General features: G+C 38.5%; 1 protein-coding gene across 2 annotated transcripts in view; it reads left to right on the top strand.

Annotated features, from left to right (window-relative positions):
* Positions 1-26,592, top strand: part of PTPRR (protein tyrosine phosphatase receptor type R) — a 360,816-nt gene that overhangs the window by 318,896 nt on the left and 15,328 nt on the right. For both annotated transcript variants that reach the window (XM_049883889.1, XM_049883891.1), the window contains 3 exons: positions 5,052-5,162; positions 6,759-6,916; positions 14,202-14,315. In XM_049883889.1, the coding sequence (XP_049739846.1) occupies positions 5,052-5,162; positions 6,759-6,916; positions 14,202-14,315 (383 nt within the window). The remainder of the gene's footprint in view (positions 1-5,051; positions 5,163-6,758; positions 6,917-14,201; positions 14,316-26,592) is intronic.

The following is a 26,592-nucleotide window of genomic DNA, read 5'->3' as shown; positions in this document are numbered from 1 at the left end:
GAACCACCCAGGGTTAAGTAGGTTAAAAGAGCCTATAATGTATTTCAGTGGACAGTCTGGAAATCAAAGATAGAAAATCTAATGCATAAAATGGCATTTGCTTGGAGTGTCCTAGCCCCCAAGGAAATTTTCCAAGAGTCCTTTATAGACACATCTAAACCAGTTTCCTCAGCTGTAAAATGATAATAATACCTAACTCACAGGATTGTGGAAAGGGTTAAACAATACAGTGTAGATGAAAGTACATTAAATATTAAGTTGCTATGCCTGTTAGTAATATTCAGTCAGAGCACTAGGCAAAAGAGTGTTGTTGTTGTTGTTAGGTGCCATGGAGTCAGTTCCAACTCATAGCAACCCTATGTACAATGAAACAAAATACTTCCGGGTCCTGCACCATCCTCACAATCGTTGTTATGCTTTAGCCCATTGTTGCAGCCACTGTGTCAATCCATCTCACTGATGGTCTTCCTCTTTTTTGCTGACCCTCTACTTTACCAAGCATGATGTCCTTCTCCAGGGACTGGTCCCTCCTGATAACATGTCCAATGTATGGGAGACAAAGTCTTGCCATCCTCGCTTCCAAGGAGCATTCTAGCTGTACTTCTTCCAAGACAGATCTGTTTGCCTTTTTGGCAGTCCAAGGTATATTCAATATTCCTTGCCAACACCACAATTCAAAGGCATCGATTCTTTTTCCAGCTTCCTTATTCATTGTCCATCTTTGTCATGCATCTGAGGCTGTTAAAAATACCATGGTTTGGATCAGGTGCACCTTAGTCCTCAAAGTGGCATCTTTGCTTTTTAACACTTTAAAGAGATCTTTTGCAGTAAATTTGCCCAATGCAATATGTCCTTTGATTTCTTAACTGTTGCTTCCATGGGTATTGATTGTGAATTCAAGTAAAATGAAATCCTTGACAACTTCAAGCTTTTCTTTGTTTATCATGTTGTTATTTATTGGTCCAGTTGTGAAGATTTTCATTTTCTTTATGTTGAGATGTAATCCATACTGAAGGCTCTAGTCTTTTATCTTCATTAGTAAGTGCTTCAAGTCCTCTTCACTTTCAGCAAGCAAGGTTGCGTCATCTGCATATCGCAGGTTGTTTATGAGTCTTCCTCCAATTCTGATGCTCCATTCTTCTTCATATAGTCCAGTTTCTCTGATTATTTGCTCAGCATACAGATTGAATAAGTATGGTGAAAAGATACAACCCTGTTGCACACTTTTCCTGACTTTAAACCACACAGTATCCCCTTGTTCTGTTCGAATGATTATCTCTTGGTCTATGTATAGGTTCCACATGAGCACAATTAGGTGCTCTGGTATTCTGATTATTTGCAATGTTATCCATAATTTGTTATGATCCACACATTCGAATGCCTTTCATGGTCAATAAAACACAGGTAAACATCTTTCTGGTATTCTCTGCTTTCAGCCAAGATCCATCTGACATCAGCAGTTATATCTTTCGTTCCACATCCTCTTCTGAAACCAGCTCAAATTTCTGGTAGTTCCTGTTATGTACTGCTGCAACTGCTTTTGAATGATTTTCAGCATAACTTTACTCATGTGTGATATTAATGATATTGTTCAATAATTTCCACATTCTTTTGGTTCACCTTTCTTTGGAATGGGTACAAATATGGATCTCTTCCAATCAACTGTCCTCCAAATTCCTTGACATAGAGTAGTGAGTACCTCTAGTGCTACATCCGTCCCTTGAAACATCTCAGTTGGTATTCTATCAATTCCTGGAGCCTTGTTTTTCTCCAGTATCCTCAGTGCAGCTTGGACTTCTTCCTTCAGTACCATTGGTTCTTGATCATATGCTACCTCCTGAAATGGCTGAACATCAACCAATTCTTTTTGGCACAGTGACTCTGTATTCTTTTCATCTTCTTTTGATGCTCTCTGCTTTATTCAATATTAAGAGTAATTACAATAAATTTAGGGAATTTATTGTAATTTAGATAATCTGACCCATTCTGTTTCTCTTACATGCTTATATAACCCAATGAAACTGGGCATCTTCTTTTTTTCATTAATCACCACTTTCAATGTGATGATACATGTGTTTAGCTCAAAGAGCAAAATCTCTTTGGTTTTGAATGTGCATTACCTAAAAGGAAAGTAACTTAAAAAGACTTTTTGTTTGTTTGTTTGTTTTTACAGGCAACTAAACTTCTAGCTAGATTTCCTTTTTCTTTAAACACAAATGCCCCAATTTGAGGAGGGGAGTAGGACCAAAGGAAGAAAAAACTCATAAAAATATGAGTTTGCCTTGCTTATGTTAATATTCTACTTTTGCTATAAAGCACTGATTACAAAGAACCAGTTGATGTCCAGAGCCTTTTGTTCAGGGTTCACTAATTACCTGTTTGCACAAGAGACACAAAATCCTCTGAAAACCTCTTTTTTTCTCCCAAATTATCAATTCTTAGAATTAATAGGTAATTTTACTTAAAAGATTCAGTGCAGCCAGCAAAAGATGATGAGTGATGATTAGGGGGTTATATTCTGCTGAATAGCATGCTATGTGGAATCACCTAGCATTAGTACGGTTTCACAATATTATCTGTAAGCCAGCGTTTTCTTTCCTTGCATTTTCTGCCTCTTCCGTATCATTTTTAGCACCACAATAAAGAAACCTTGAAAAGCTCTTAACGGAAATAATTTGAGCATGAACTTGTGCTCTTAGAAACAAGTATATTTGCAGCTCTCCCCCATCTTGTATTCAAAAGCACCTACACTTTATCTGGTCTCTTTTTCTGCTTTCTCCTACAAGGGGGTGGAGGGATGTATTCAGTGTGTAAAAATAAGCTATTGTATCTCAGAAAGGAGATGGGATGTTAATTAAGGGTTGTTTGAATGAACAAGTCACATTGCATTGTCAGCTGGGAGCTGGCTGCCAATTTCTTCTTTGGTCAAGAGTCAAGAAAAACATTCAAGAGGACCCCAGCAAGCTTGGGAGAGAAGCAAGCAGTGCTTCCATTTATCAAGTAGGTGCAGAAGGCTGCTCCAGTATTAAGATCAGGGTGCAGGCTGCGAGCTCCAGCTTCACAGTGTTTTTTCCAATCTTGAGAGCCACTTTCCTAAAGAGGGGCCTGCTGCTCAAGTCAGATCACGGACAATGGGGCGCATAGTCCAGACTACAGGACTGCTGAATGCCTCTTTTCTCTGCTCAATACCTTTTTCAAGATTCTTGGCCAATCTTCTTGGACTGATGCGGGAGGCATGAGTTTTAACATACAATAGCACGGGTCTTGAAGCGAAATAATTGATGCTCATTTGAAAGAAACCAGGCAAATTGGTCAGTATGATTTCCTTTAACAAACGGGAGAAATTTTAGACATTTGGCCACTGGTAAATGTGAAGGGAAATCAGTTGCTCTATTTTAAAAAGATTGTTAATGATGTCAGGCAGAGTAAGCCTGCTTGCCTGACAGGCTTGGATGTGGGGTGGCAGGTAAATAGAGCTAAAACAATTTATTTGGTTTGGAAAAGAATTAAAACAGAGAATGCAATGTGTTTTTATCGTAAGGGATGAAGCAGTGACTCCACTAGGTGAAGTGACTTCCTGCGTGACGCTAGCATGTGGAGTATTTGGTACTTCTTAGCATGACACAGCCCCAGAGGTGTGTGTCTGATGCTTAACATGTCTTCTCCTTTAATTCTGTAATTCTGTGGCTCTTTTGTATCCATAAGTAGTGGTTTTGTTTTCAAGTGTGGTTTGTATGCCTTCGATATAAATGTGAAGAAACAAGTCTCCGAGTATTAAAACATCCTAATTGAAGGCAACAGCTGAAGGAATTTCTATATAAATGTGTGTGTTGGGAGAAACTGATTAGTGCTATTTTAAAAAAAGTATTTCTAAAATTAACATTGCTTCCCTGGGCGCTCCAAGTAAAACATTAATTTTTGCCCTTTGTAGTCTTAATCATTAAAAGAAGTGGTTAAAAAAAAATTAACAGATGCTTTTTTTTTTTCAGTTGTTTAAAAGGTAAAATAATACATAACATGAGCTTATATCTATGCTTGCACCTCATTTTGTAGTTTTAGTGATGTGGACTTGATAGAACAACAATCAAATAATATTTAGTGTATGAAAATCTAATCACTTAGGTTAAAAAAAATTATAATCCAGTAGTTATAAAGTATAATAATAGTATTAACATGTGTTGAGTTCTTGCTATGTACCTGGCTTTGTTCTAAGTGTTTTTCATGTATTAAATCATGAGAAAACTGAGGCCCAGAGAGGTTGGTAGCTTACTCATGTACTCACAGCTAATAAGTAAAAAAAAAAAATAAATAAGTAGTAGAACAAAAATTTGGACCCATGCTTTCTAATTCCAAAGCCTGCACCTTAACCACCATACAATATTGCCTTGCCTACAACATAATTATTATTACTTTTATCAAGCCCTTCAAAGAGAATCCATGATACAAATATTTTTTTTACAATAATTATGTTATACATGTATTTCAGTGGACCCCATAAGTGAAGAAACCATTGGTCCTAGAAAATATAATACCATAGGTGTATTAATGGTCATTACATCTGCTTTACATACAACAGAAACTTCCTTCTCTGGCATCTAGCACAGTACTGCCATTCTTGTAAGACACCTTAGTTTGATGAAGCAGAAACATGACTTGCCTCAATCATTGTGCTAGAACAGCCCTTTTATTTCTAGTTGTCACACGATGAACTGTGAGTCAAATATTTGGATTTAATTTCCCTGTGGAGTTTTGGGAAATTTTGCCATGATTACCTTTCTTATGGAGTTAGTAGCAACAGTGTTTGGAAGGCACAAGTAAAAATAGATACTTAAAAAAAAAAAACTTTATTGAGTTATAATTTACATACCGTAAAATTCACTTGTTTAAAATGCACAATTCAGTGGCTTTTAGCACACTTACAGAATTATAAAGCTTGATATTTGATTTTTAAAAATTAATTAAAATTCATCTTTGTGATGCTTACATGAAAATCTCTCTAAGGCTAATGAAAACCATTAATGTTTTCTGTGTTCTTCTTCCCCCTTCCCCAGAAATGTGTGCTATACTGGCCTGAAAAGAGAGGAATATATGGGAAAGTTGAGGTTCTTGTTATCAGTGTGAAAGAATGTGATAACTATACAGTTCGAAACTTGGTCTTAAAGGTAAGATTATGAAGCTATAGCCATCTACAAAGTAGCTGATGATAGAGTATTACATTTCTACTTTGAAATTATTTATCCTCTTAAGTACTACAGATTCAGTTTAAAGAAATTAAGTAATAGAAGATCAAACAGAAATAATAATCATTCCCTAATGCATTTCTTTGTTGTCAGATACTATAGTACCCAACCTATGTGGAATAATTAATGTAAGTAGATATTAAGGAGACTCATTGTGTAGGACGTTATGCTCTTTTAATCTGAATAATTAACACATCTCTGATTGAACTCTCTGAAAGCCTTTAACTAAAGGTTTGGGCTAGAGAGCTTACCATGACTTTTTTTTTTAATATCACTTTGGTCTAAGCAGCTTTAAGTAAGCAAGGCCTGGAAACTGTGTAAGAGAGAATCTGCACTTGTGGGTGGCTGTGGGTGGCAAGACAGCCCAAAGTGTTGATGAGATTTTCAGAAACTTGGAGTTACAGTAACTTACAGGGACTTTCCCCAGACAAGATTATGTCATAGAAAAATTATCTTGTTGAATTTATTGTAGGCAGATGCTAAGGAAAGTTCCCATGGTATTATTTTTTCCTCTAGAGGATGATCGTCCCAAAGATTTCAATCCTGTCTAGAACATCACTGTTGGGACAGAATCATCTTACAGAGGAAGAGGGTGGAGGCAGAGCTGCAGTGACAGTTTTTATTGAGAGGTGTTGGATAGGAAGCACTTACGGAAAACTATTTTCAACACATGTTCTCCAGTGCCTAGTATAAGCCAAGTCCCCAGTCAGGCACTGGGGTGCAAAGATGATGCACAGGGGCCCTGTGCTCAAGGCTTTTTCAATCAAACAACTCCTTTATTGTTGGGATTCCCCACTACTCTTAAATACTGGAATTTGGGTTGAGTGTAGAGGTATTAGAGTGACTGAATGTAAAATTAAGTGTTCTTGTATTGGTTAACCAGTTGCCATTGAGTTGATTCCAACTCATGGCAACCCTATGTGTGTCACAGTAAAACTGTGCTCCACAGCGTTTTCAATGGCTGATTTTTCAGAATTAGATCACCAGGCCTTTCTTCCCGTTAGCAGCTGAGCATGCTAACCAGAGTCCCTGGGTGGTGCAAATGGTTAACATGCTCAGCTGCATATCAAAAGTTTGATGGTTCAAGTCTACCCAGAAGTACCGGGAACTGATAATGGTATATTGGTTAACAAGTTTATAATAACCTTCCAGGAATACTAATGGAGCAGTAAACACAATATCCCAGTTTTTTCTGGCTACAGTTTCCATCTACCGTTTTGTTCATTATAACTAATTATAAACATATATTTAGTATCTGTTATGTATATACTTTCCATGTTAAATGTATATCTCATTTAATAATGGCTGTCAAATGTTGAGATTAGGGTATGCATAGTAAGGCTTCCTCAAGGTGAAAGGGCATTCTTCAAAAGTCTCCTTTTTCCAAAAAGCCATGTTTTCCACCTAGAAATAAGTTTTCTGCAAGCTGGGAGTAATAGAAGGCGCACATTATTGTGGTTTGAATAACTTTTAGTTCCACATGTGAATGGGGTATTTGATGGCTGTTGCTATTTTCAGCAAGGAAGTCACACCCAGCATGTGAAGCATTACTGGTACACCTCATGGCCTGATCACAAGACTCCTGACAGCGCGCAGCCTCTTCTACAGCTCATGCTGGATGTAGAAGAAGACAGACTTGCTTCTGTGGGCCGAGGGCCTGTGGTTGTCCACTGCAGGTAAGGCATGAACTATCCTTTCTGCCTAAGTAACTGTCCATTCTTTGTAAAGTCATAGAGTGGGTGGGAGTTGGGTTTTGCTTCCTGTATGTGACCTTGTTGGTAAATTAAATATTTACAGAAATTGGTTAGTATCCTAATATTTGAGACACTTGACCAAGATGGTAATTACAGAAACGAAGTCACATTTTCAGGGCATCTTCAGAGGGCAATTACACAGTTGACAAAATGCAAGTTGTAGGTGGTTTAGGGAACAGAAAAGCTTAGTCATCTACCTTGAAATTTATATTTCTCCATTCAGTCTCATAAGCCTCATATAACACTAAAAATTACAGATGCGCTGTTTGAAATCAATATTTTTTATGTTGTTTCAAGATGGCACCTGAACTGTACTTGGATTGAATCTTGATAATGTTTATTATTACGTCAAATTTGGTGAAAATCAGGCAACTCTTTTAAAAGTTATCTCATAAAAACTAGATGGAAACAAATTTGGAAGTTCGCCAAAAGGAAAACAAAGTGCTATTACCAGAACATGGGGTACTGAATGCAGGCGACTAAAGCAAAAGACATCCATGATGGTTCCCTTTCCTAGTTTCTAGCTTAAAGCTCTCCTTGCATAGCTGATGCCTCTTCCCCCTTGTTTTCCTTTTAATATATCCAAACTGAAGCAGGCAATTAAAAATTTGTTTCTATAACCAGCCATATATTCCCCATACTTTCTCAGAATAACTCATGTTGCTTTGTTTAACCTTCTCATAAGTCTTTTAAGATAGCTTTTGATAATACCTTTAATAAATTTTAAAAACATTATTTTAAATTGTAATTTTAGCTTGATTCTTTTTTGGACCTTTGTAGGCTAATTAAAAGTAAAATTTTCTGTATGTCCATTTATCCAAAGAGGTCATTACCCAGCTTCCAGCAGAGGGCTTGATCCTAAACATAGTTTAAGTTGAGGAAAGACAACTTAATTGGTCATATTTTAGAGCTGGAACTGTTCCCCACCCCAAATCATAAAACAGTCAGGCTATCTAAAATCAACTAGCCACTTCCCTTATAAAACCAGTTCCCCTTCTGATTACTGTTTCTAAGAATGAAACCATCTTTTTTTCCAGGCACTCAACATTCAACGTTGACAGTTATCTTTGGCCATTCCCTTAACTCCATCCTCAGTATCTAATCAGTCACCAGATTGTCTTTCCCTTCAAAGCATCTCCTGTAATCACTTCCTGCCCAACTACCCTAGTTCAGGCCCTTGTGACCTCATCCATGCTTTTAGAAGTAGTTGGCTAATTGCACACACACATCCCCATCCCCACTTTAGCCTACCCTGTGTGTACTTCTCTTGGCTGATGTTCCCCAAACCCTTTTTCATCACATGAAGTCCTGCTCAAAACCTCTGAATGGCTTCCCATTGCCTACAGCAAAATCTTTAAAGTTGGGCCTATGGATGAACTAGGGGGTCAGTGAACTCCTTGAAATTATTTGGACAAATTTAAGTATGTAACCTTATGTGACTTTTTCTGGGGAATAAAAGTTCATCATTTTCTTTCTCAAAAAATAAAAAAAAGTACCATGGCTTAGAAGATGAAGTCCAAACCTCTTAACTTTCTATATAAGATTCTTCACAGGCCCTATTGGTGACCTGGGTGGCACAAACAGTAAAGTGCTCTACTATTAATCAAAAAGTTAGCAGTTCAAACCCATCCACAGGCACCTTGGAAGACAGATCTGGTGATCTGCTTCTGAAAGGTTTGTCATACTGTGGGGGCTTGTGTGTTGCTGTGATGCTGGCAGCTATGCCATTGGTGTTTAGATACCAGCAGGGTCACCCATGGAGGACAGGTTTCAGCTGAGCTTCCAGACTAAGACAGACTAGGAAGAAGGACCCAGAAGTCTAATTCTGAAAAGAATTAGCCAGTGAAAACCTTATGAATAACAGTGGAACACTGAAAGGTCACAGCCTTGAAAACCCTGTGGAGCATGGAGCAGTTCTACTCTGCACACACAGGGTTGCCATGAGTTGGAATGGACTCAATGGCAACCTAGAACAAAAACATAGGCACCAATGTGCATTCCCTGTCTTATTTCCCACTGTTCCCCTAAAATAACTCTCTCTTCAAATCAAGCTAGTCTACTCATTGTCGTGTATCACATAACCTGTTATGCATTTGTTCTTTTCTTATACCATTCCCTCACATGGAATATTCTCCCTCACTCATGATAACCAAACTCCTATCGTTATTAGGGTACAGTTCAAGTACTATTTCTTCAATGAAATAAACTTTGTATAGACACTTGAACAAAAAGGGATCCATTCCTCTTCTCAATCTCTCTAGCACTCACATTCAACATGAAACAAGTGCCAACTATGAAAAATGAGTGTTATTTGAATCCCAGGAGGGTAGTTATTAATTCCAAATATGGGGATTGAAGAAAGCATCTAAAAGTTGGAATATGTTGAACTGGGTCTTGAAAAATGACTAGTGTTTGAGCTTTTAAAAGGTGGTAGAGAGGGCATTTCTAACTGAGGGAGCATCTTTAACACAGAAAGAAAATGATTCATATACAGAAGAACAGGTAGAGGGACAATTGCAGAAGGACATAAAGCTTGAAAGTTAGTCATATTTGGATTGTGCACAGCCATTAATACCATGGTAGGGAGCTTAGACATTATTCTATAACTAATGGAAGCCATGGACAGTTTGGAGTAGAGAATAATATGATTTGGTCTCTATCTTAGAAAGATGAACCTACAGCTATGTGTATGGTGAATTAGTCCAGGACTTGGAAACCATAATGAGATCATTGCTTTAATTTAATCATAAAGTAAGGAGATGCTGAAAACGTGACCACGGCCTACAGAAAGGGAAGCATGGATCCCAAAGGCTCAGCAGAGGTGGGAAATATAATAGTTGGTAACAGATTGGATGTGTGGGAGGTGAGAGAGGGGGAAGACATTAAAGATGGCTCCAAGATTTCTAGGCTGGAAAAGTTGTGACTGGCTGGTAATACCATTGAGAGGAAAGATAATGAATTCTGTTTTAGATATATCTAATTTAGATACATTGAATTGAAGCAAGTGCAGAATAGTAACATCAAGAGTGCCAGCTAGGATATGAAATGCCAATCTAGAGTTCAGAAGAAACTTTGGGAATTTAGATATAGATTTGAGAGACATTTACATAAAGTCTGTGAGTGGTTGAAATTGCTGAGAGAGACAAAGAGAGAGAGAGAGAAAGGGCTTGTTAGGTTGAGTTTATGAACATACCGTTTAGGGTAAATGAATGTGTAAATCCTTTTGTACAGATAATGTTTCTATTTAACTATCACCTCTACATAAATGATTTGGAAATGGTTCCTCTCCTAAACTGAACTGAATCAGTTATTCACTAGACTCCTCGATATTAATATATTCAAGACCAAATCATTTGGTTTCACTACTTCAAATCAGCCCTTATTCCAGAACTCCCTTTTAGCTCAGTAATGCCACCATTCTTCTAGTACTCAAGACTTAGTCATCTTTATGCTTTGCTCACTCCTCAACTTCAGTCCTCGAGACTCATTTTTTGATGCCTGAAGTCGTTCCCCTCCTTTGTACTGCTCATACTTCACCTAAGTTCAGACCCTAATTACCCTTTCTAGAATTATTACAATGCCTTTCTCACTCTTCTTTCCCCCATGACCTCTTCTCACCCCACTAATCCTACTGTTATTTTCTTAGGAGTTGTCAAGTTGATTTCGACTCACAGCAACCCCATGTTACAGAGTAGAACCACCCCATAGCATTCGCTAGGCTGTAACCTTTATGGCATAGCTTCTAGCATCACAGGAACACACAACCCACTGCAACACAACAAACTGACAGACGTGTTGCATATCCCACCAGTATTTCAAATATCAGCAGAGTCACCCATGGTTTCAGCTGAGCTTCCAGACTACGGAAGATGAGGACCTGGTAGTCCACTTCTGAAAAAATTAGCTGGGGAAAATCTTATGAATAGCAGTGAAATATTGTCTGATATAATGCTAGAAGATAAGCCCCTCAGGATGGAAGGCACTCAGAATATGACTAGGGAAGAGTTGCTTCCTCAAGGTAGTGTCAACCTTAATGACATGGAGGGAATCGAGTTTTCAGGACCTTCATTTGCTGATGTGGCATGACTCAAAATGAGAGGAAACAGCTACCAACATCCATTAATAACAGGAACATGGGATGTACAAAGTATGAATCTAGGAAAATTGGAAATGGTCAAAAATGAAATGGAACACATAAACATCGATATCCTAGGCATTAATGGGCTGAAATGCACTGGTATTGGCCATTTTGAATCAGGCAATCATATGGTATACTATGCTGGGAATGACAAATTGAAGATGAGGTGTCACATTCATCATCAAAAAGAACATTTCAATATCTATCCTGAAGTACAACCTTGTCAGCAATAGGATAATACCTATACACCTTCAAAGAAGACCAGTTAATACAACCATTTACACACCAACCGCTAGGACCAAAGATGAGGAAATTGAAGATTTTGTCCAACTTCTCGAGTCTGAAATTGATGAAACATGCAATCAAGATGCTCTGATAATTACTCCAATCAGAGTGCGAAAGCTGGGAACAAAGAAGAATTGGTAGTTGGAAAATATGGCTTTGGTGATAGAAACAACACCAGAGATTGCATGATGGAATTTTGCAAGACCAACCACTTCTTCACTGCAAATACCCTTTTTCAACATGGACCTCACTGGATGGAATACACAGGAATCAAATCAACTACATCTGTGGAAAGAGACGATGGAAAAGCTCAATATCATCAGTCAGAACAAGACCAGGGGCCAACTGTGGAATAGACCATCAATTTCTCATATGTAAGTTCAGGTTGAAACTGAAGAAAATTAGAACAAGTCCATGAGGGCCAAAGTATGACCTTGAGTATAGTCTGCCTGAATTTAGAGACCATCTCAAGAATAGATTTGATGCATTGAACACTAATGAATGAAGACCAGACAAGTTGTGGAATGACATCAAGGACATCATACATGAAGAAAGCAAGAGGTCATTAAAAAGACAGAAAAGAAAAGACCAAAAGGGACATCAGAAAAGACTCTGAAACTTGTTTTTGAATGTAGAATAGTTAAAGCAAAAGGAAGAAACGATGAAGAAAAAGAGCTGAGCAGAAGATTTCAAAGGGCCGTTCAAGAAGACTAAGTAAAGTATTATAATGAAATGCGCAAAGACTGGGAAATGGAAAACCAAAAGGGAAGAACATACTTGGCATTTCTCAAGCTGAAAGAGCTGAGGAGAAAATTCAAGCCCCGAGTTGCAATAATGAAGGATTCTTCAGGGAAAATATTAAATGACACAGGAACCATCAAAAGAAGATGGAAGGAATACACAGTCACTGTACCAAAAACAATTGGTTGACGTTGAGTCATTTCAGGAGGTAGCATATGATCAAGAACCTATGGTACCAAAGGAAGAAGTCTAAGCTGCACTAAAGACATTGGTGAAAAAGAAGGCTCCAGGAATTGACGGAATATCAATTGAGATGTTTCCACAAATGAACGCAGCACCAGAAGCGCTCACTTGTCTATGCTAACAAATTTGCAAGACAGCTACCTAGCCAACCAACTGAAAGAGATCCATATTTTTGCCCATTCCAAAGAAAGGTGATCCAACAGAATGCAGAAATTATCAGACAATATCATTAATATCACACACAAGTAAAATTTTGCTGAAGATGCTTCAAAAGCAGTCACAGCAGTACATCAACAGAGAACTGCCAGAATTTCAAGCCAAATTCAGAAGAGGACGTGGAATGAGGGATATCATTGCTGATGTCAGGTGGATCTTAGCTGAAAGTGAAGAATGCCAGAAAGATGTTTACCTGTGTTTTATTGTCTAGGCAAAGGCATTCAACTGTATGCATCATAACAAACTACGGACAACATTGCACATAACAGGAATTCCAGAACACTTAATTGTGTTCATGAGGAGATGTACTTAAACCAAGAGGAAGTCCTTCGAACAGAACAAGAGGATACTGCATGGTTTAAAGTCAGGAAAGATGTGTGTCAGGGTTGTATCCTTTGACTGTACTTATTCAATCTATGCGCTGAGCAATTAATCCAAGAAGCTGGACTATGTAACGAAGTATGGGGCATCAAGATAGGAAGAAAGATTCACTAACAACCTGCAACATGCTGACAACACAACCTTGCTTGGTGAAAGTGAAGATGGCTTGAAGCATTTATTGATGAAGATCAAAGACTACAGCCTTCAGTATGGATTACATCTTAACACAAAGAAGACAAAAATCCTCACAAAAATCCCAATAAGCAACATCATAATAAACAGAGAAAAGATGGAAGTTGCCAAGGGTTTCATTTTCCTCAGATGCACAATCAATGCCCATGGAAGCAGCAGTCAAGAAATCAAAAGATGCACTGCATTGAGCAAATCCCCTGCAAAAGACCTCTTTAAAGTGTTAAAAAGCAAAGATGTCACTTTAAGGATTAAGGTGCGCCTGATCCAAGCCATGGTGTTTTCGATCATATTATATGCATGTGAAAACTGGACAATGAATAAGGAAGACTGGAAGAATTGATGCCTTTGAATTATGGTGCTGGTGAAGAATATTGAATCTACCATGGACTGCCAGAAGAGTGAACAAATCTGTTCTGGAAGAAGTACAGCCGGAATGCTCCTTAGAAGCAAGGACGGCAAGACTTCATCTCACATAGTTTGGACATGTTATCAGGAGGGACCAGTCCCTGGAGAAAGACATCATGCTTGGTAAAGTAGAGGGTTTTTGAAAAAGAGGAATACCCTCAATGTGATGGATTGACACAGTGACTGCAAGAATGGGCTCAAAGATAACGATTGTGAGGATGGCGCAGAACTAGGCAGTGTTTCATTCTATTATACCTAGGGTCAACGGCACCTAATAACAGCAACAAGAACCTCTATGGGAGCAGATCATCAGGTCTTTCTCCTGCAGAGCTATTGGGTGGGTTTGAACCGCCACCCTTTTGATTATTAGCTGAGAACTTAACTCTTGCACCACGAGGGCTCCTACTCATCCTACTACATATAACCAAATGAAAGAATGTACTTCAAGCGCTTAGCATAGGTCCTAGCTTATATTATTCAATACATGAAAGCTGTTTTATTACTATTACTTCTAATTATTTCAGATTTAAAATTACCCATTTAAAAGAATATAGTTTACCTTTATCATCTTTCCACCACCTTTTTACTCTATATCTTTCCTTTCAGTGCGGGGATAGGTAGAACCGGATGTTTTATTGCTACATCCATTGGCTGTCGACAGTTGAAAGAAGAAGGAGTTGTTGATACACTAAGCATCGTCTGCCAGCTTCGTGTAGACAGGTGAGTGTTTGAGAGATTGTGTAGTGGGGACTTCACTTCAGAACATCATTGTAAGTCACAACCTGATCTGATCAACCTGACTTTGTAAACGTCCCAGGCTCTCAAGTCCTCGATCTCAACAGAGATTTGTGTAAAATGCTTAAGAATGCACATTACATTAAAAAGTCTCTAAGAACATGTTACTTAGAACACCAACCCTCAAAAAGTCCCAAAGTAAAGCTCATGCCTAATCCTTCTACATCTGATACAGATTGTTCATACCGGTAGCTGTTTCTTCTTTATCTTACACTCTATTCCTTTATATATGAGGATGTTGCAGGACCAGGCAATGTTTCATTCTGTTAAACATACAGTCACTAGGAGTCTGCTACAAGTCTAAGTCCACTCAACAGACCTAACAGCAAAAAACAATTATTTTATATGTACTCTGCATTCTCATTTGACTTAATCATTTACTTTAGGATCTTGATCCTTTAAAATGAGGCATATGTGGTATTATAAAGAGTTGTTTTATAGGCAGGTGGTTCGATCACTTTTGTAATGACATCTATACTACGTTTTGAAGACAAAACCAATAACAAGAAAAAATCTGTCTTCCTTTCTTCATTGCTAAGTGTACCTGAGTCAATGAATAGTTGAGTCAGTGATAGAGAAAGTGAACAGATGGTCCTTGAGAGACGGTACAGAGAGAAAGATGCCATAGGGGTATATGAAGTAGCTGGTCTCTATGGTCAGCAATTCAATATAGTGGAAAAAGAGTTGTTCTGAAACGCTGAAAGGCTGGATTCTCTTCTTTCACTTACAGAGCAAATATTCCTTACTCAACTCCTATGCCCTAGGAGTTGTTCTCTATAGCAAGATGAGTGAGGCCCCTGCTCTCTTAGAGTTTACCTATTGACAAAGAGAGAGAGATAATAAACAAGCAAAGAAACATGATCATTTCAAACAGAAATAGATGTTACCCAGACCCTACGAAGTAATAAAACAAAGAGGGTTACAGGGGCTGAGCTTCTTGAACTTCAGCCCTATGACCTGGACTTTCCTAAAAGTGAAACTCTATATAGTTACTTTGAAGATTCATTCAACAGAAAGTGACAAAAGGATTGTTCTGAAGATCTAATGGAGTAGTATATATAAAGCACTTAGAACAGAGCCTGGCACATAATAAGTCTTCAATAATTTGTTCACTGTGTTATCATTGCCATCACCATTATTAAAATTATCAAAAAAGTTTCTCTTATTTCTAAAAATTAAACATTCAGATCCTCCAGTCCAGATTAGGTTTTCCTGCTTCTGTACTTCCAGAGTGACCTGGATTTTCCTCTCTTAGGCATTTCCCCATTCCTACCATTCATTTTTTCTTTTTAAATAATAGCCTTTAAGTCTTTGTACGTGCATAATCCTTATCTTTTTCCTCTTAATTTTGACTCGCTTATTAGAGGCCACTCATCATGCTGGTTAAGATTTGGGGCTCTGGAAAACCAAGGTTTGCATGCATCCTGGCTTCCACCATTTTCTGATTGGGTGGCACTGGTGAATTACTGAACTTCTTCATGCCTCAGTCTTCTCTTCTGAAAAACAGAAATAATAACAGCATCTACCTCATATGGCTGTCGTAAAGATTAAAAGAGATAACCTATGTAAAGTGTCACATCATAAGCATTCAATCAAGTTTAGCCACATTTATTACCAATATATAAAGCAAGTTACCTAAACACACATCTATAAACTGGAGATAATAATATGTACCTCACAGGGTTGCTGTTTAGATGAGATTAAACCTGTGAAGCAGTTACTAAAGTGATTAACCTATGTTTCTTATCTTCTCTCCACCCTTTCTACTTCCCCCTTTCTATGCCCCACATGTAACTGCTTCCAAAAAATATTTTCTTCTTGTACACAAGAGTATCTGCTCCCGTTTTCTCTTCTTCTCCCCTTGTAACTGCCATCTTGATCTCCTGCGAACTCCGTGCCTCCTGTACAGTACAGTACATTCTCTACCTGTGATAGGATCCAGATGCTTCACTTCAGACTTTGGGATCTACCTTCACCCAAAAGAGGAACCCTAAGTCAGAAGATAAGAGCTGCCCCTAAAGTGGCCTTGATGTCTCCTGCTTTGTGCTTCGTAAACAAGGGTCTTGCGTTGGAGCTCAAATCCTGTAAGGACTGCAGTTCATACCCCTGAGCCTTGCTTTTCAACTATCTAGGGCCAGAATTCCATAAACACTAGATTCCTGCATAGATATAATCTAACTCCATACCAAGTTGGCCTCTGATACTACCTATCCTGACCCTATTTGGAATGACACCCTGGAAAATGGCCTTGATTTGTTAACTTTTTGTCTCTTGCTACTATTGAATCTTGCCTATTCGCCCTCTATCTCCTACCTCCCCCACACGCCTTCATAAGCTGACCTCCATCCACCTTGAATTCTACTTCCTAGTCACATTCTCCTGTCAAGCCCACCAAACCGTCCTTTAGTTTTGAATGGGGTCACAAATACATTTTTTAAACCATTTTTTATAAACCATATCACGATGCTTTTTCTATCTGCTCCGTCCTTCCTAAAAAGAATGGTTAGAAATTTTAGCCTTGGCCTGCTAATTGGAGTCACTACCAAGGTCTTCACATGGGGTTTGTCTTTTTACTCCTGATATGATCTTCAAAACATATTCAACTTCTCTACTGATCTGAAGCCCACAGGCTCTTTACCACCCTGAATTTGAATTACTGCCAATATATGTCTCAATATCTTTCAATCTGATTTATTAATCAGGCTCCCTTCTACATAAATTCCTTCTGAGCAGCTGCTTCTGTTGTTTATGAAATGGATCCTCTCCTTAAAACTTTCCTTGAAAGGTCTTCCCTCTACCTTCCTTCCTTCACAAGATCAACATCAATTTTCCTTTTCTTGTCTCTTCCTTCTTTTGTTCACTCCTCCACTTATAATGGAAAATAAAAAAGAAAATCTTTTTTTTACCCCACCTTACCTTTTTTCCTCTGCCCCTCTTCCCTCCTGTTCCAATTCTTCAGCATTTTCCTGTCATGTTGTTGTTAGGCTCCAACTCACAGTGACCACATATATAACAAAATGAAACATTGCCAGGTCCTGCACCATCATTTTTAAAATTTTAATTTGTAGCTGACCACTGTCATTGACCATGTCCATGACTCATGCCAGTAAAGGGAAAGCTGATCTCAGCAAATCTAAACATTCACCTTTCTGCCCTTGCAGCTTTTCTTTCTTCATCAGTCCTTCAAGCTTTGTCCACATACCTGGTTTCCCTGGCTTTCCTTGACTCCAGCTCGGGATCTGTCTTCAGACATTCCAGAATGCACTATTTCACAACTGGGAAATTTATTTAATCATGGGGTCCCCACCATGGTCTTCAAAGCATATGTTTCATTTAATACCCCAAATAAATCTGAAAATAGGAAAAGAGGTGTTCTTTACCCCCTCCCCACTTTTTTTTTTTTTTTTTTTAATGAGGAAACAATTCAAGAGATCGAGTAACTTGTCCATGGTGGTGTAGCTTAGAGAGTGGCAAAATGGACCTCTTTGGAATCCAGGACTTGTGATTTCTAACTCAAAAGATATACAACTGTAGATAAAAGTAAACAGGTTCTTGGAACATGTTTCTTGTAAAACTACTTCACAAAGACATCTCTCTTTGATAATGTTCTGCCAATTAAAAAAAAAATGCAGTGACTTCATGACACCATCATTTTTAAAACTGTGTTTATTATGAATGAGTGTTATTTCATCAAAGAATGAGGTGATATTGTCAGAAGTTGCCTTAACAGTACACTTCGAAGGACATAGGAAGGTTTTATCAACCCAAAATATCCATTTATGGTGAATGTCTAAAATGCTACTATTAGAGAGTCAATCTTTGGCTAAAAGAATCATTCCTTTAGAAAGTTCACATAACCTGGGGATGAGGGTGAGGGTAACACTTTCTATCTTCTCAGATATTAACACTTTAATCTAAAGCAGATGATCTATCCTTTCTACAATGACAGCTAAACAGAGTCTAACTCTCAGCATTAGGAACACATTTAGAACATAGGCTTTGATGGAGAGAAATTGAACAGAGGGTTCCAGAAGCTGGGCATACCTTGATGAGGCCCTGTTGTTGGGAAGACTAGAAGATTATCTCTGGGCACTGGGAAGGTGAGGGACGTTAGGAGGGAGCAGAAGAGCTCTAGCAAGGGACTCCTTAGGTAAGATCAGCTACAGAATTTGTGGGGCCCAGTGCAAAATTAAAATGTGGTGCCTCTTGTTGAAAAATTTATTAAAAATTTCAAAATGATGACAGCAGAGTATTAACCCAAGTACAAAGTCCTTTAAAGCAGGAGGAGAGATGAGCCAGCATTACTGTCCAGGTCACAAGTCCATGAAGCTGGCCTGGCTTTCAGGTGTTTTTAGGATGGGTGTTTGTAGATGGGCCTGCATCCCATGCCTTATTCCCTGTTGAAGAGGCACTGAGATCTCTGCTCAGAGTCAAAACCCATTGCCGTTGAGTCAATTCCAACTCATAACAACCCTATAGGACAGAGTAGAATTGACCCATAGAGTTTCCAAGGAGCACCGGGTGGATTCAAACTGCCAACATTTTGGTTAGCAGCTGTAACACTTAACCACTACACCAGCAGGGTTTTAGTGCTTCTGAGTGACGTATACATTCATTCATTCAACAGACATTTACTAAACACCTATTACTGGACATACATCAGGTGCTTGAGTATAGAAAGATGGATTCCCTTCAGACTTTTCCAAATAGGTTTCTTAGGGCATTGTTTACCTAACACTTTTTTTATTGAGTATCTACTTAAGTTCCAGGCCCTCTTAGACAGTATTCAAGCAATAAATAAACAGGTTCTCAATTAAATTTGAGAAAAAGTTATATACTATACATTTTTTTAATTCCTCCTCACTTGGAGATTCACAGTAAGCATTAATGTACTAAAATGGCCTGAAAATTTTCCCAGCAGAAAAACTCGTTTAACTTCATTTAAGCTCTCTTTTACAGACTTATCTGACCACAAAAACATTTAAATGGTCAGCAAAGAAGTTGTAAAATAATACATACAAAGTGTTCTTTCAAGAAGTTTGCTGATGAAGAAAAGACTGAAGATAGAATAGTAATTTGAGCCCAGGCAAAAAAATAAGCAAACAAAAAAGTCATCATCTAGTTGATTCTGGCTCATGGCAACCCCATGTGTGACAGAGTAGAACAGCTCCATAGGGTTTTCTTGTCTGTAATCTTTGTGGAAGCAGATTATCACAGCTTTCTTCTGAGGTGCCACTGGGTGTGTTCACACCGCCAAACTGCAGGTTAGTTAGTCCAGCACAAAGCATTTGCACCATCCAGAGACCTTTGAGCCTGGGCAGGAACCATTAAAAAGGGAGAAGAAAGATTGGGCTGGCTAATTGGAAGCATTCAGCTGAGTATAATAAAGGATAGAACAAAGACAAAATATCAGAGCACTGATGTTTTCTACTCTGGCAGAGTACGAGCTCCTTTCCTGTCCTTTTAAACAATGGCCTCTCCCCACTCGTAATCCAAAGCTGCACACTATGCATCTTCTTTTTATAGTCCACCCCTACCACTTTTAGCTGCCTCCTCTGAGAAGTCCCAGGACCCTGCCCTCAGCAAAGAAAAAGACAAGGAAGTAATTTGGACACTTGAAATGGGACGTGTTTCTTGACCAATCAGTCAAAAGTTTGAGGATTGGGCAGGATCAAAATCTTGATTAAAAAAATTACAATGTCTGATCATCACTATTCAACATGACAAGAACAAGTGATTTATACTCCAATCATGGATTTTTTATAATGCTGAGTTTTAGTTTTTGGAGTTTTACAAATAAATTCAAATGGTCCAATTTAGAGATGAGAGTGTTATGCTGAATGGATGTTTCCAGTAAAACAACAATGACAAAGCCATTTGGTAGATTCCTCATTCTCTGGCAAGTCATTATTTTTATTGGCCTGAGGGCAACTTCTATTAATAGAGGCTACAGTCCTCGTTGCAGACTCATGAGTCTGTGATTCTCCTTTTAATAATACTTTTGACCATATTTTGAACTAAAATGAATTTTTTTTTTCCAAGTAGGAGTTCAAATTCAATACAAGGAACCCACAGGTGTTTTATTTAGAAGTGCAGTAATGGATCATTCCTTCATTCCCACTGTGTTCATTTTTAATTAAAAGGTGAAGTGGGTAGTATGCCAATTGGGTTAGAGCACTGGCTGTTGGCAACTAGAGAGTGTGGTGGCAGAAATCTCTGCAGCAGATATCACAGAGTTTCATGCTAATCTTGGCCTGGCCCCTAATTTCCTACATGATCTCTTGTCCACTCTAGGTGTCTGTTCACACGTGTAAAAAGAGAGGTAGAGTGTATCAGTAGTCCTCAGCTTCTTCTGGTATGAGGATCCTATTTTTAAGATATCTCATGGACTGCCACCTGATAGTTGTATTTTGAATCCCATAATACTTCTAAATTAGTTTTCATTCTACGACTCACAACAGCACCTATATACATTTGAAGACTAGTAATACATACGTAAACCAAAAATCAATTGTCATCGAGTTGATTCTGACTCAAGGCGACTCAATGTGTGTCAGACTAGAACTAGGTGCCATAGTGTTTTCAGTGGCTGATTTTTTTGGAAGTCAAACTGCAGATCTTTCTCCCAAGACACCTCTGGGTGAATTTAAACCCCAACCCTCCGATTAGCAACCGACTACATTAACCTTTTGCACCACCCAGGGTAGTGCATGTATATTTATTTGGTCTACCAATAATGTTTGAGCACAAGTGGGTTTAAGAACCCCTCTAATAAGTTGCCTATGCCACCCTGGGATTCAGTGATTGGAAATGATGGGTTGGATCTCTAAGACTGCATTCAGGTATAGCATTCTTTGATTTTTCAATCTTTGCTTCAGTGAAGAATAATAGAACGGCAACAATAGGCAGTCATAGCCTTTGCTAAATACCTACTAGTAAAACCCAAACCCACTGCCGTCGAGTCAGTTCCAACTCATAGTGACCCCATAGAACAGAGTAGTACTGCCCCATAGAGTTTCCAAGGAGCGCCTGGCGGATTTGAACTGCCGACCTTTTGGTTAGCAGCCATAGCACTTAACCACTACGCCACCAGGGTTTCCACCTACCAGTAAAAAATAAATAAATAAAGGGATGGTTAAATAACGATTTATGGCCTCCAGAATATTGTAAAACCTCTCATTCTTTTCAGGGGGAAATCCTAAAAGGGGTGAATGACTTATTCAACATCATACAACAAATTTTGACTGTCTTTTTTTTTTCTTTAACACCCTGAACTGAGCTATCAATTTTGCTCTACTTAGATTGGCTCAACTCTGGATTTGTATAGTTCCAAAGGCTATTGTTTTCTGGGGTGGAAGATCTAAATGGGTTAAGCCCAAGATTAAGGGAGAGAAAGTTCACATTCTAATCCTGTCTTTCATAATGACCCTGAACTAGTTGCTATAGAAACCAGAGCAAATTGATGGTTTTAGTTTAGGTTACTTATTATTAGTATCTGAAATGTGAAACACAATGAATTTTCCGTTGGTCAGCATGGTTGTGGAAACTTGCTCAATCAAGTTTTCCTGTTAATGGAAGGTTAGCATCCACATACAGGTCAACAGTGTTCAAAATTTATAGTGAAAAAAAGGACCCATAACAGTAGTACTATACTGAACACACTGTAAACATTTTTTATTGTTTAGAAAGTCTTTTCATACTATGCTTAAATCCTTTACTCTTAAATATGACAAAATTGTTGTGACTATACCACCTAATTAAGAATTCCCTTTGATATAATGGTAAATTCACCAGCTTTCACCATATTTAGCTCATTTAGGCTTGTACACACCAAGGTTTCACAGTGTGAGGTAGTGACAGAAGGTCCTTTATACCCTGAGTGTGAGAGAGGCATCTGCCCCTTTAAAAAATAACAATCATCCATAGTAATAATTTGGTCCAGGAAACTCAGGAAATGCCTCACAAACATAGATTTTACAGGAGAATGACAGCACGGCTATACTGATCATCAGAAGACAAATAGTTGGGGAGGAAAGGAATGTGCTCCATCGCAGGTTGACCTCAGGCACTTTTTCCCTCATCGTAATCCTTTTAACCCCATTTGGCACCTCTGAACTCTGGAAGAATTTGAAAGAAGAATTTGGGAAATGAAACGTGTAAAAGAATATTTGGTTTCAAGGCCTTTTTCTTCCCTCCCTCCTGCAACAACAAAAACAGGAAACAATCTAATTTTCTTTTCTGAGAGTCAATGGTGAAGTCTGTAATTGTCTTCATACATCCTTAATGCAGAGGCCTTATTTTGAATGACATTCAAAGGCCTTACTTGTAGTTTTCCAGACAGGATAGAAAAATGTGTCCAGTGTGCATCAGATCATTGTTTACATTTTTGATTAATCACTTTAGTTTGGTGATTTTCTTTCCTTTTTCTTTTTTTCACTACAGGGATCTAAAAGAAAGAATGCACGTACCATCAATTTCTGAGGCTAATATGGTGCCTCAAAAATATTCTTTTCTTAAAATTTCTACCTATTGGTATAATTTTTACCAGCCCTCACCTGACATTTATCCGTATCTCTCTGCATTCCCAAACAATCACAAAGACCCCCTAATTAATGAATTTCAAAGATCTCATTTGAAGATTAAGAATTCAACATTTTGCTTTACTTATTCTGAAGACATTAGTAGATAAAGCCCTAGAAACTGGTATGGATTTGCTTGATGTTACAGTTCCTGAGATCGTAAGAGGTCCTCTTCATAAAAGAGATTGTACCAACTGAATTTCCTGTGAGGTTGCCAAACAACCTTTTCTTTCTCAGCTTTCCTTCTTCTCAGCTTAGAGTTAATTGAGTGTTAACCCGGGCATTCAGAAGAAAATTGGCTAATTAAAAAAAAAAAAAAATGGACCTCAGGATATGCTAGGGTTGTCACCGAATTACATTTCATCTATGCTGGTTTTTATGCCCTATAATCCTTTGGGACACATCTATTTCAGAGAAAGTGTCTGTGTTCTGAATGTTGCTGTTATGCTACCATCGAGTTGACTCCAACTGATGGCAACCTTACGTGCTACAGAACAAAACATTGCCTGGTCCTGCATCATCATCACAATCACCAGCATGTTCCAGGCCATCATTTAGACTATTGTGCCAATCCATCTCACTGAAGGTCTCTTATGCCCTCATTGGCCCTATACTTCACCAAACATAATGTCCTCCTCTAGCAATTGTTCCCTCTTAATGGCATGTCCAAAGTAAGCAAGTTAGTGTTCTGTCATGATCCATAAGGTTTTCATTGGCTAATTTTAAACTCTGGTGGCATAATGATTAAGTGCTACAGCTGCGAACCAAAGGGTCTGCAGTTTGAATCTGCCAGGTGCTCCTTGGAAACTCTGTGGGGTAGTTCTACTCTGTCCTATAGGGTCGCTATGAGTCAGAATCAACTTGAAGGCACTGGGTGGGTTTTTTGGGAATTTTTAGAAATAAATCACTGGGCCTTTCTTCCTTGTTTTAGTCTGAAAACTCCACTGAAACCTGTCCACTGTGGGTGACCCTACTGGTATTTGAAATACTGGTGCCTGAGCTTCCAGTATGGTATATAACACACAAGCCACCACAGTACAAGGAACTGACAGGTGGATGTTCTAAATACCAAGTTAGAATTAGTCAAAATATTTATGTCCAATTCTGCCTCACTGATCTGACATCTGTGTAAAGATATGGGGAAAGCCTTTGTAGGAGGGACCCAGACACATATCACAGCTGGACCCAAGTTATAGAAACAGACATTAGTCACACTCAACTCATGCCCAAACTCTCGGCACTTTACCCATGAGGCCTATTAACGTCCACACCTTTTGTTCTAAATTTACTGCACCAAACTTTACCAGAAGAATTCCAGATTTGAAAATAATAAAAAGCAAAGGAGCTTAAGTTCCATTGTTAGACCAGAAGTGAGTCACTGCTGCAGAATTTCTTCTGTCTACTGATTAGGCCGGATACGCGCTGGGCGGTGCGGCAGGAAAGGCTGTTGCTCTCTGTATGTGTGAGTTAATAGTCACAAAAGGTCACAATTTTAACATGTTAACAACCAAATCTCTCTCTTGGGCACCTGGAGGGGTTTTTTCTACATACTCTTCCAGAAGCAAAGGGAAAAGCTACATTTTTTTTTTTTTTTGCCTTCCTAACCTGAGTTTACCCCCAGTTGACATAGCTACGTGCTTCCCTGCATGGAGATTGAGACTACCCTGATTTTTGTGTCTGGCAGGGCTAAAGGGATATGAGCTATCTGACATTTCTGGAAGGGTAGCATCTCTGAATCCTCTCTGGCCTGGCCAAACCCAGTGTTCATATTCTGTAGCCATGTAGCCACTTTTACAAAAAAAAGAAAAAAAAAACTTTCTTCCAGATTATGAAATGGAGCATAATCAGGGTGACCAAATAATTTATCATCTAAACCAAGACATTTCTGAGGGTGAAAGGCAGCCCTTTTAATTACACCAGGGCAACAGGTCTGTTCTAAGCAAACCACAATGCATGATCACCATAGGCAGTGTTAACTAAGCAGTTAGCAAAAGGATAAGAAAAAGAATATGCAGCATTTATTTAGTACTCACTACATGGTAGTTGGAGTCTCTGGGTGTTGCAAACAGTTAAGCACTCAGCTACTAACTGAAAGGTTGGCTGTTCAAACCCCCCACCCAGAGGATTCTCAGAAGAAAGTCCTGATGATTTCTTTCCAAAAGGCCACAGCCATGAAAACCCTGTTCTGTTGTGCATGGATGGGGTCACCATGAGTCAGGAGCCAACTCAGTGGCAGCTAACGGCAGCAACAAAGATCAACAGAGTCTTCTATATATCAGTATAGGCAACTGGAAGTTTATTGAATATTTTCAAAGATGAGAGTGAAGAATCATCCCTGAATTGGAACCAGCCTCCAGTGAATGCATCTAGGATGCCCTTTGTCTTCTTTTAGCTCAGCATTTATGTGTTTTCACATGATGCAAAAAATAGGATAGTCTGGGTAACATACTTGACAAGTATTTACCTAGGACTACTAAATGCTTTTTATTGCTGCAAATATGAGAAGACAGAGACATTATGCCTGCCTCAGAGAACCTACAGCCTTGCTGTAAACAAATTTGGAATGAGACTAGACAGTGCATAATACGATATCTAATTAGTTATAATAAATATTCTACTTTGGTTCTACCTTTTTTTTAATGATTTTGATGAAAATATATAAGGTTTGCTGATTAAATATCTGGAAAGACACAGCTGGTAGTGAGAAATGGAAAACTAATATACTGAATGACAGAAATCATGATTTCAGTAAACAAGAATGTTATGTGAAACTAACAAGTTGAAGTTAATAGGAATAAAAAGAAAGTCCTACATTTAGTTTCAAAAAGTCAATATATAACTACAGGATGGGAGAGAGCTATAATTTTCACATTCAAAAAAATCCTGCAGACTTTTTGGTTAACCTAAACCTATACCTTCATTCACTATCCTAAAATGCTTGGTGAGCACCTGCTGAGTGCCAGGCACCATGTAGGCATCTCATCATCCAATGCACCTGCAAATGCAAACTTAAGAGGTTCTCCTTGTTCTGTAATGTGTACTACTCAGGGGAGGAAATATTTCTACTGACTGGAACACATCTGGAGTAGACACAACACTCTAAGAAGATCATGTTTGATAAAACTGCCTATAGAAGAGAGAGACTATATTGTTTAATGACAGGGAAACCAGGCTGTAGAGAGTATTGAGTAAGCACAGGATGTTTAGTCTAGAAGAAAAGATTATGGGGCTTTGATGGTTGTTTTCCAACATTTACAGTGCTATTATGTGACTACAAGAGAAGCTGTAAGACTTTTTTGGGTTATTTCAGTTGGTCCAATGGGCTGAAAGTTAGAAACAGGCAGATTCATTTTGATGTATTCAAAAGTTTTCCTGCCAACGTTGGGAACGTTTTCTCAGCCTCTAAAGTACTTCTCTACGTAAGTTTTCAGGAAGCTAGCTGCCATGTAGACTGCTTCTATCTCAAAAGGATTCACCTCATTGGCCATTGGAATGAACGGCCTTTGAAGATTCCTCTAATGTCAATTCTTTAATTTTTATTTTCTGAATTAAGTGAGAAGTAATATAATTTTTCACATACTTCCTTAAGCCTTCAGGCCCACAAGAATTTTACTAGCCCACAA

Source organism: Elephas maximus, chromosome 4, assembly GCF_024166365.1.
Source record: "Elephas maximus indicus isolate mEleMax1 chromosome 4, mEleMax1 primary haplotype, whole genome shotgun sequence".
Taxonomy (NCBI): Eukaryota; Metazoa; Chordata; class Mammalia; order Proboscidea; family Elephantidae; genus Elephas; species Elephas maximus.
Note: the sequence above shows the minus strand (reverse complement) of the source record. Positions and strands in the feature narration are given on the sequence as shown.